General features: G+C 47.9%; 2 protein-coding genes across 2 annotated transcripts; both read left to right on the top strand.

The window, feature by feature from the left end:
- Positions 1 to 271: 271 nt before the first annotated feature.
- Positions 272 to 942, top strand: LOC309525326 (uncharacterized protein; the record flags this gene model as incomplete). The annotated part of the gene is made up of 2 exons (XM_082210899.1): positions 272 to 331; positions 640 to 942. The coding sequence occupies 2 exons, from the start codon at positions 272 to 274 to the stop codon at positions 919 to 921; spliced, it is 342 nt and encodes a 113-aa protein (XP_082067025.1). The 3' UTR covers positions 922 to 942.
- A 13-nt stretch (positions 943 to 955) lies between these two features.
- Positions 956 to 4556, top strand: LOC309527525 (ohanin-like; the record flags this gene model as incomplete). The annotated part of the gene is made up of 5 exons (XM_082214351.1): positions 956 to 982; positions 1513 to 1535; positions 2005 to 2123; positions 3083 to 3115; positions 3941 to 4556. 5 exons carry the CDS (start codon positions 956 to 958, stop codon positions 4423 to 4425), a joined length of 687 nt encoding a protein of 228 aa, XP_082070477.1. The 3' UTR covers positions 4426 to 4556.
- Between the last annotated feature and the right edge of the window lie 6827 nt (positions 4557 to 11383).

The following is an 11383-nucleotide window of genomic DNA, read 5'->3' as shown; positions in this document are numbered from 1 at the left end:
AATTTAGAGATAGCTCAACATTTCTCCATAACACTCATCAGTTGCAACTCTTGTAGGCTCAATACTCTGGATGGCAGAAGCAGGCTCTGCAGTCTCAGAACCCGGGGAACAATAACATAATTCAACTGTCCTCTCACTTTCCTTTTCTTCTCTCTGTCTCACGGATGATTATGATGGTTATCTCCGAGAAACCTCTCACCAGGACCCAAATGGGAACTTTGGCTTTTCTTTTCAGGATCAGGTCTGCAGGGGTCTGGAGACTCTGAAGGGGATGAAGGCAGAAAACCTGAGGTATAATAGAAGAGCAGAAGACACCATTCAAAACCTGCTTGTAAGTGTCGCTCTTACTGGGAAGTAAGCAAATAATCAAAAGAACTAGTGTTTGGTGGGGGGATAAAAAAGTACACCCTGAAGCCATCAAGCAGCTCCACTCTTTTGGATGTCTATTTATTTGGGGACGCCTGTTCTGATGGGAAGGAAAATTTTCCTTTGCTTGAAAACTGACGCATCATCTGTGAAAATCTAAAAATTCAGAAGCACCCGCCCTGTTCCCCTGCAGTAATCCTCAAGCCCTCTTTATGCTGCAGAAGGAGTGGCAATGTTGCTAACAGCCTGTTTTTCTTTCCATCTTTCTTGCAGGAGAAACTAACATCTGATAGGCAGAAGATGAAGGATGAATTTAAGCAACTACATTTGTTTCTGGAAAAATGGGAAAACCAGCTGCTGAAGGAGATGGAAGAGATGGAGAAAGAGATTACAAGGAAATTGAATGAGCAGCTGGGCTGGCTCTCCAGAGAAGTTGACTCTCTTCAAAATACCATCCGGGAGCTGGAGGAGAAGCTTCAGGAGCCCCCCAGTGAATTCCTGCAGGTAGGAGAGTGGCATAAGCAGCCCAAGCTTTTCTCCAGGTCAAGGCCATGACCAGACCAGTCTCTGCCTCTATCATTATTCACAAATGACGTTGCTTAGTTTTGTGGAGCTGGTAGCTGGTTCTCTTACGTTAGGTGCAGGAGCATTTAAGAGGACAAGGAGTGAATGCTCACCTTAATTTGTTACTTAATGATGATGGAATCAGATGTTTTCTGCTCTTGCCTGATGATGGGTCTGCTGCTGGCTCCCAAATTAGTGATGTTGCCTTCCTGGCCTGTTTGGGAGCTTCACAGAATCTGCTCTTGCCAAGAGGGGTCTGGCTTGGGTGGATCCCTTGGCCAGATCCTTGCAATGAACAGAGCCCTATTTTATGCCTTTTAAGGTGTGGGACAGTTTGTCATTTCAGGGCTTCTTTTAAGAAGTTTTTCCTTCTGTGGTTATATTACCTGAGTTGGGCTGAAAATAGGTGGACCCTTGGTCTGATCCTTTACTGGTCCTCTTTTGTTCCTGCTCAGGGCTTCATTTAAGAGGCTGTGCTCTGATTTTATGACATTACCCTGCTTGGACTGGGGCTTGGGGTGTGGGCTTTGATGTATGGCCAGTCGTGGAGGCTGAGTTCTCTTCTTTTTCTTTCCCCTGCAGGATATTAGAAGCACTGTGCAGAGGTAAGCAGATCCCTCTCCTTTTCCTTTGCGCTTTGTGTTTCTGTGAAGGATGTGGACTGCAGGAAAACACCCGTTGTTCCCAAGGGGACAGTATGGGTCTTTGTGACCTCCAACTTTTAACAAATCAATAGGGGCCAACTTTTTTTCTAAAGTTCCTATTTTCCCTTCCAAAGTTCCTATTTTCCCTTCTATCTCTTGTTTCTGATTCTCTTTCTTTCTGTTTCCACCTGGTAGTCTCAACCATCTTCCAAAACAGGGATGTATCTAAGAAAGCATCAAACCATTGTTCACACTTTTATTCCCTGCACTGCTTATTTCAATATACGTTTCAGCTGACCTCTTATTATTCACCTTGAATCTGACCAGCCAGTTTCTTGATCCTCTCCCCTCTCCTCCTATTGATTCCTTTGGGAATTTGAGGTTGGATGGAAAGCCAGCTGGCATACTTAAACCTTTTATTTCTCCACAGGCATGAGCGGAGACAGGCATTTGAGGCTCCCAAGATTTTCCCTCCTGAATTTATGTGGGAAATCTTCGGCATCTTTGAAATATATCCATTTCTGAAAGTTGTTGTGGAGCAGTTCAAAGGTATTGGCAGCAAGAATTTCATGCTGGATATTGAATTGGTCCATATGGGGTTGAGGAAAAACTCAAGGTGTCCTCTGTAATGCTAGGAGAGCCAGAAAAATTGAACTTGAGGGTCAGTAGGGAAGGTAACTTTAAATTTCACTGAGGGGGAAAGGAGGTCCTGCAACCACAGCTCAAAATGCCATTTGCTGAGACTGCCTCTCTCAGCCTGGTGCCTTCTGTTTGTTTGGACTCCAACTCCCATCAGCCCAGCTGATACTTAAAGTCCAACTTCCTCCTCTGTGGTCTACATCATCTTAGCATTAAGGCAACATGTTTATTTCTTCAGCAACCATGCCTCACCCACATGCAGATTTATGCAGGGACACTTGAAAAAACTCACACACTTCTGTGGCTGAAGCTTTGTATGACTTAAGGCCCACTGAAATCGGCCAGGGGGTGTGTGAGCGCAAGAATATTGTGGTGAATTTAATGATCATTTTGGTAGTTTCAATGACACTCTGTCACAACTCGTGTTTAGCCAGGCCTTAGGCTCCAACACTTTAAGGCAATAACCTTAAGAGGCAGATTTTCAAAAGCAGATAGTAGTTATCCTTGTGTATGCTGAGAGAGACAGAAGATCTCATAAGCAGAAGTCAAATGTGATTATTTGGAAACAAGTGAAAAGACAAACAAGGTTCTGGAAACCGAGGAATGGTTGAGGGAGTTAGGCATGTTTAGCCTGGAAAAAAGCAGACTGAGAGGACGATATTGTAGCCATCTTCAAATATCTAAAGGGCAAGTAAGATGGAGCAAGATTGTCTTCTCCTGCTCTGGAGGGTAGGACTCAAACCAATGGCTTCAATTTACAAGAAAGGGGATTGTGACTAAACAATGATATCAACTTTTTCTGTGTTATAACATTAATTAACACCACGCCGGTGTGTGATGCTTAATCTCTCTTGCTTTCCGTTTCACAGGCACTCTAACATCAGGACTCTCTCTGAAGAAAGGTAAGCTGAGGAGCCTCAATCAATCAATCAATCAATCATTTTATTTGCACTTCCCCTTTCCAAAGTTAAACCCATGCTCATGGGGGCTGGTGACATATAAATAATTACATAATAACACAAAATAGTCATATGCAATGAATAAAACATTAAAAAGTACACAAACAAATTGAACAACTTCCACCTAAATCATAAGATCTAAAATAAAGAAGTAACATAATAGCAGCAAAAGCCCTAACCAATGCCCAAACCCAAGAGTCTGTTTCACAGCCTCAGCTTTTGTAGCTGGAGTCAGTCCTGGCTAGGGGGAATAGGCTTGCAAGGCAGGGAGCAGGTCTTCAAGGGCTCGCGGTCAAGATGGTCTGACAGAGAACCAGGAGGGAATGTGTGCTCTATCAGGAAGCTTTCTGCTTCCATCATCCCTGCTAGCGGGCTCTGAAACCACCACTGCATTAACTAAGGATAGCGGGGAAAGTTATCCATTGGGGGAGCTGTTGCGGCCAATGTGCCGATTGCTGGTGGGGCCAGAGTGGACAGAACCAGTGTCCAAAGTCACTCCTTTTCTAAGATCCCAACCTTTTTTATTACTCCCCTTCTTCGTCCTTGGTCAGTTGGCTATTGGGAGAGAGAATTTCAAAGAGTTTTTGAATTTGGACAGAGGGCCAAAGCTGGGCCTAGCAGCGAAGCCGCAAGGAGGCCCCCAGTCCAGTCAGGAAAGGAACCCCCTTCCTCAATGATCCCTGGAGTGGATCTAAGCTCACAATGTCTAGCCTCCCAGCTGATTCCTCTTTTCTTTTCTCCTCCTTTCTCTCCTCGCGACGCCAATAGCAAGTGTAACTCTGGACCCGGACACCGCTAATCCCCACCTGATCGTGTCTGAGGATCGTCGAAGTGCGAGGTGGGGAGAGGCACATCAAGAGCTGCCGGACAATCCCGAGAGATTCAGTGGACATCCCTTCGTGCTGGGGTGTGAGGAGTTTACAGCAGGGAGGCACTACTGGGAAGTCACCATGGACATTTCGGGTGAATGGGCTGTGGGGGTCGCCCGGAAGTCTGTGAGGAGAAAGGGCATGCTCTGCTTTACCCCTGAGGAAGGCATCTGGGGACTGAGGCAGCTGCGTAGCCTGCCTGCTGCGAAGCTGATGAGGATCCGGGTGGCTGTCAGTTATGCAGGGCGCCAAATTCTCTTTTTTGATGCTGATACAGGCAAGGCACACTACGTTAAAATGGCTGAATTCTCTGGAGAGCCCCTTCTGCCTATATTTTGGGTGGGGCCAGAAACCAGCCTTGAACTGCCTCCGGTGACACACTAGCCTGGCCAGCCCTCCAGAAAAAAAAGAGAAACGTGTGGAAAAGTAACTTCCAGATTGTTCCTTGATTTTTTTAAAACCAAAGGATTGTGTGCGCTTCTGTGTGTAGATGACATTAAAGAGATGACGACAAGAATGTGTCAGATTATTTTTCCATTGCATATCTGCTTGCCTCACCTCATGGTCTTGGTGCCTGAGGATAAATCAGGCATCCCCCAAGACTTCTGGCCTAGGGGCACCTTTGCCATCCAGGAGACCATGGCAGGGAGCACAAATTACCAATTTCACAAAACAAACACGCAGTGTTACAAAGCTTAGATATATAAGCTAATTCCAAATGGCACCTTAAACCTATGTTACCGTCGCCACAGTGGAATGTGCGGGCGCCATTTTGGCAGAGGCAATGCCATTCATTATCATTATTATTCCTTTTCATTTCTATACTGCTTTTTAAAGAAAAAAATCTCAAAGAGGTTTACAACACATTAAAACATTGATAAATCACCTCTTTTGCATACCTCAGAGTGGCTGGGGGAACCCAGCCAAATGGGCGGGGTAGAATTAATAATAATAATTTATTATAGCTAGAGGGTCACCCAAGATTCACATGGTCACAGTTGGACCTGTGCCAGTCGCAAAACCTGCCTGGGGGATTTCTAATGCTGCAAACTGGATGATCGCACAAACCCCCAACAAGAGGGAAAATGCCTAGAACGTTCTCTCTCTTTTTAAGGGGGGGGGAGACAGAAAAAACACCTGCCAACCCCCTCTCAAAATATAGGAAGCTGCAATGGAGTAACAGCACTTTCTCTCCCTAGACCAGCCCTCTGTTTCCTTTTCCCTCAGTTGAAATCCCCAGTAGAGAACGAATCACGAGCGACAGTGGGCTTTTCTTTTGGGAAAACAGGTTGCAAACAAACTTTATTATAATAGGTGTAAACTAGGGGTTTTGGTTCTTCTTCCACTGAAATGTAACAACCAGTGCTGTTGCTTTTTATGAAAATGAGTACGGTTTCAAGTTGTAGGCTGTATGCTGTTCAGGCTTAAGGTTACTTTCTTTTACACATCTTCCATAGATCAGACTTCTCCCCACACACTTCAGGAATTTAGGATTTTAACTGGACTGTTTCCTTACAGACCCCCAAATCCTCCTTTGCCTCAGAATCACGACTGCCCTTTCCTGTCAGAGTATTCCCTCTGAGGACCCGTTTTCCTGTAAACACCGTGTGGGACGGTGTCTTTTCTATTTTAACAGTGTTCTGCGATTCAGAACTTGGGAATATATACTGTCAGTTCTCGGCTCTCCTCAGCTCTACCCCGTCAGAAGAAGAATCCCTCTCTCAGACCCCATGAATCCCTCACACCTTCTCTCACTCCACTCCAACTGCCTGCCTTGGAACTCTGGCCAATCAGGAGCTGTTGCTAGGCAACTTTGCAGGAAGGGAGGGGGAAAAAACACACTAGGTGACTCAACCACCTCAGTAAACAAACTTTTCTGTCACAGAAGCTCCCCCCCCCAAACCCCATTCATTAAAATAGAATAAAATCGTGGTGGACGAAAAGCATGAAACAGGGTGTCTGAAGGGGCGGTTGTGCCCAGGAGTGCGTCACTGGGGACTCCAGCACCACCAAACAGCAGCCCATAAATATAAAGTCCTTTGGGCATCATCTGCCTGAGGGGTGAACTTACTTCACTCCTCAGTTTGCAGTCCACACTCAAGGCTGCCCAGAAAATACAGAGTAACTCTGGTATCCTCATAATACTATTTATTGCTATCTTGCGTGGAAAGACACACTTTGCTTCGCAGGAGCCGCATTACATCCAAAGGCTCTCTCCACTCCAAGACTGAGAGGCAAACCCTGCCCAGGCATCATGCTTCAGTTCACTGGGCCTTTCCCCTTGAATTTGAACTCTAGCCCTGGACAAATTATCTCTGCCGCCTCTCCTTGTATGCCTCAGGCCAGGGGTCAGCAACCTTTTTCAGCAGTGGGCCTTTTCAACCCCTGTCCGTCAGACCTTGTCGGGGGCCGGACTATATATTTTTTTTGGGGGGGAATGACTGAATTCCTATGCCCCACAAATAACCCAGAGATGCATTTTAAATAAAAGCACACATTCTCCTCATGTAAAAACACCAGGCAGGCCCCACAAATAACCCAGAGATGCATTTTAAATAAAAGGACACATTCGGCTCATGTAAAAACACGCTGATTCCCGGACCGTCTGCGGGCCACATTGAGAAGGCGATTGGGCTGGATCCGGCCCCTGGGCCTTAGATTGCCTATCCCTGCCCCAGGCCCTGCTCTCTTCACGGAGGATGTGATCACAAGCTACCATGGCTGCGCTCTCCCTTCCCTGACAGAGGCGGGGAAGTGCGAGCATGAGAATTCTGCAGGGCTCAGGGCCAGGCTTATGCGCTTCCTCCATCTTCCCCAAGTCCCTCCAACATCTCCACAGAACTCTTTTCTTTGCAATGAAGCCTTTGGCTTTCCCTCCTTCGGTGGACCTGTTCAACTGCAGCTTTTCTCTCTCAAGATCAGGGGTTGGCAAACTTTTTCAGCAGGGGGCCGGCCCACTGTCCCTCAGACCTTGTGGGGGGCCAGACTATATGGGGGGAAATGAACGAAATCCTATGCCCCACAAATAACCCAGAGATGCATTTTAAATAAAAGGACACATTTTACTCATGTAAAAACATGCTGGTTCCCTGACCGTCTGCAGGCCGGATTGAGAAAGCGATTGGGCTGGATCCGGTCCCCAGGCCTTAGGTTGCCTACCCATAGACTAAGTGAGAGGAATCTTTAACCCTCCTGATGCTGAAAGCTATTGTGGTGTCGTACAGTGGAACAGCCCAATTCAGAAAGGATCTCAGGTAAGAGGGCCCAGGAAAGAGTCTCTACCTGAGCCTCTGGAGATCCACTGTCAGAGTAGATCATGCTGAGCTAGCTGCACATATAGTTTGATTTCATTATGAGACAGCTTCAAGTATTTTGGAGTGTTTCAAGTACAGTGGTACCTCAGGTTAAGTACTTAATTCGTTCTGGAGGTCCGTTCTTAACCTGAAACTGTTCTTAACCTGAAGCAGCACTTTAGCTAATGGGGCCTCCTGCTGCTGCCGCGCCGCCAGAGCATGATTTCTGTTCTCATCCTGAAGCAAAGTTCTTAACCTGAGGTACTATTTCTGGGTTAGCGGAGTTTGTAACCTGAAGTGTCTGTAACCTGAAGCGTATGTAACCCGAGGTACTGTACTGGAGTAGGAGACCCGGGTTCAAATTCGCACTGAGCCTTCAAGCTCACTGGGTGACCTTGGGCCACTCACTGCCTCTCAGCCTAATCTACATCACAGGGGTTTTGTTGGAGAAAAGGGTGGGATAATGAATGAATGAATAGAACTACAATTCCCATAATTCCCAGCAAGCATTGGCAATGGGAGTTTGGTTTAATGGCCCCTGAAGGGAGTCCCTTGAGATCTTTTGTTAAAGGGTGGTATGTAAACCTAATATTTTATTTTATTTTATTGAAAGGGACTTCAGAAATACAGACCAGGAATGTAAAAAATCAGGCAGCAAAGTTTCTTAAAGAAAAAGTTTTTTTTTATTTGGATTTTTGTCAGACAAAAAGCAAATAGGGTGCATTCAGGAAAATGAAGAATGCCCACCCCCCCTTTGGGGCAGTCAACTTATATACCTTTCTGCAAAGCACAGTTCAGCCCCTTGGCATCCCTTTAGCCAATGATTGACAATTTCCTATGGTCATTGATGCATATTCATTAAAGCTCAACCAATGAATAAATTGGTGTGTCCTTTCGGTTCCAAGTTGCCTATTCCACTAGGTGGCGCTACTGGCTTATAAAGTGCTTAACCTATTTACCAGTTCCTGGAACTCGACTTGAGCAGGTGTTTACTGGAACTGCGTCCTGTGGTTTTGACAGTTTCTCTAGGCGGTTAGCTACGTCCTGCTTGTCAGGGGTCGTTTCTCAGAAATGGCTTAACCTCAACTGGCAAACTTCCTGCAGGGGCAAGCTAGCTGCACCCACAAGCTTGCATGCTTGCTGCCTCTGCAAAAGGTGGCAAAGTGGTAAACAGGAGAAAGAGAAATGTGCTTTTAGCTTTTTAGATGGCTCTATAATATGGCTTCAGAGGTTCTTAGCCTGGCTCTCCATTGGTCATCCTGACCTTCACCCCTCCATTCCCCCCTTTCCATCACGAAAATGCTGACCGGCACGGTTCTCCATTTTCGCTTGATGGACCTATAGGTACAATATCATAGAGAGCCAGGAAATGTACACTCCTGTGGATACACGGGCCTCCCTCTATGACCCTGTCAAGTCTTCAAATATGGTGCTGGGGAACCACGTAGGTGGTGTTCAGAATCTTGACCTCGCACGCATACCCAGCACTCAGACCTGTTCAGGCTCTTGGCCACAGCCGTGGTCATGTTCAGGAAGGTGTTCTCCCTCCACCCGGTGGCCATCTGAGAGGTGAGAACCATCAGGAGGCAGGGTATGATCCACATCCTGATTCGAGGAACGTTCGGTGCCCCAGAACAAAGAACTGTACCACCAACACAGAAATACCACAAAAAGGGTAATACCACAGGCCAAAGGGATGGTGGCCCATGAAGGCCAGGTCATGTGGGCCTCTAACTCCTGGCCCTACTGAGGCGTGAACAGCGTCTACACACAAAACGTTCCCACTCTACACAGGGAAAAGTGGCCGTCTGACACTGATACACTGCTAGGCCTCGGGAGCTATAGGGATGGCAATAGACTCTGTAAAGTTCAAAGGCTGGTCCTACTGGGTGGAGGTCACCTACGTGGTCTCTGACCAGGGCCTATGGAGGCTGAAGCCTGGGGTGGCAACCCTTATGCAGCCACAAGAATACCCTACCACATTCAAGGGTATTAGATGTGGAGTTACCAGGCCAGGTATTCTTCTGGGATTATGGGAGGCTCGAGCCACCACGACAACCACAGGTGGGGCTGCAGGATTTACTGGCACTTGTTCAGCAATTTCAATGCGCACCTGGTTCAGGCTCCCTCCCCTGCAATATTTGCATTAAGATAGGCTCCGTCCCATGCAACACCTGGATTAAGATTAGGACCTGGTCTACCAGATGGGGTTGGTACAGTGCTCTACCCCCTGAGTGACAGTTGGTTACCCCCCCACAACAGCAAGAGCGGTCCAGAACTCGATAGATTTCGACCGTCTCTGCAACTTCCCGTAGGAGCAGTACCCATGTGCGCTGGACAGTGGTGTGGAAGAGAAGCCACAGTGGGGTAGTGGGATGTTTCAATACGGCAACCTCATCAAACCCCTGTTCCCAATAGCCAATGAGCACGCCATTTCTTACCACTGGCAAGACGAACCAGTCATAGCAGAGGTCCGCAGGCCAATAGGGTCGGTATGGCTCAGTGGGGTCAGGACAATAGGACATAGAGCAAATCAATACAGAACATAATAGAGAAAAGGGGAAAGTCCTTGTGAAAGTCCTTGTGATGATCAGTCGCAGGATCTCGTTGCCCGTGGCCTAACGCGTTTCCGGTAGCGTCAGACACAAGGTGATGATCAGACGCGTGTGATGCACCCAGGGAATCACGTCGGCTACTCTCACCGCAGTTGGGACGGAGAGGAGGACGGTATACGGGCCTCGCCACTTAGGGATGAGGGGGTTGCGCTTCCACGCTGTCACCCGGCTGGAACTGGTGGACCGGCTCAGCGAGACTGCAAGGTGTAGGCTCGAGGTAGTACCTGGAAAGGGAAGCAAACACACACGGGGACAGGAATTGCACTTGTTCCTGAGTGATGTGATCTCCCACCCGCCCCAAACTGGCGGGGATGTCTCGGACGAAAGGGCGTGGCCTGCCATACAAAAGTTCAAAGGGTGATAGTCTCAGTCTCTTGGTTGGAGTGCTCCGAATCCGAAACAAGGCAATGGGCAGGACATCTATCCAGTGTAGTCCCGTCTCCTGGGTCAACTTGGCCAAGTGGGTCTTCAAGGTGCGATTCATAAGTTCAGGTTTTCCCAAACTCTGGGGTCTGTAGGCTGCGTGTAGCCTTCAGTTTATCTGCAGCGCCTTGCACACTTCTTGCACAACTTCATCAATGAAGGCAGGGCCATTGTCACTGCCAATACTTCTGGGGAGGCCACTGTCCAACCCGTCAGGGTGCAGACAAACACAAGCAGGTATTTGATGCCCCTAACTGGAGGTAGTTCAGTGAAGTCCACAATCAGGCTTTCCATAGGGGTGAAGCCCACGTGTTGTACGCCCGGTGGGGGAAGGTGGCCTTGTCTGGGGGTGTTCTTGGCGCACAGGACACACTTTTGGGATATAGCAGCAACTAGTTGAGAAAGGTTAGTGATATAGAAAAGTCTCCCAAGGTGTACTCTGGCAGCTGGACCCTCTAGATGAGTGGACTCGTGGTAATTCTTCACAATCACGGTAGCCAGATGTTGGGGCACAAAAACACGGTTGTCTGGTAGACGGAACCATCCCTCCTGGAGTGTTGCTCCTTCCTGGCGTGCCAACTGTTGTTCCTCCGGTGTGTAGCGTGGTTCCACATCGTCTGGAGTGAGTTGTGGGATGAGGGCTGCGTTGAGTGCTGGTGGAGGTTTCAAAACTGCTTCACAAGCTGCGTTATCTGCCTTCCGGTTGCCCCTAGTGACCATGTCCCGGCCTCACCCATGGGCTTTGCAGTGCATCACAGCAATCTCTTCGGGACCCCATACTGCTTCCAGCAACCTCTCAACTTCTGGACGTTAGCCTTGCATCCAGCTGCCAATTGCAGGGCAATGCCTTTTGCTGTTGGACTTCGCCTCAGAGCACAAACAACTCTTGGAGACTTTGGCTTTCTTAGAACTCTTGGAACGGCTTGCCTGGCTTGCACCCCCACTTCTGGGTGCTCTGCTGCCTGAGGAACAACTTGTAACTGCCTTCCTCTTCCCTTCTCTCAGCCTCTT

The sequence above is a fragment of the Podarcis vaucheri genome (genome assembly GCF_965113315.1).
Source record: "Podarcis vaucheri genome assembly, chromosome: 2".
NCBI classification, from domain to species: Eukaryota; Metazoa; Chordata; class Lepidosauria; order Squamata; family Lacertidae; genus Podarcis; species Podarcis vaucheri.
This window is presented reverse-complemented; position numbering and strand designations above follow the sequence as displayed.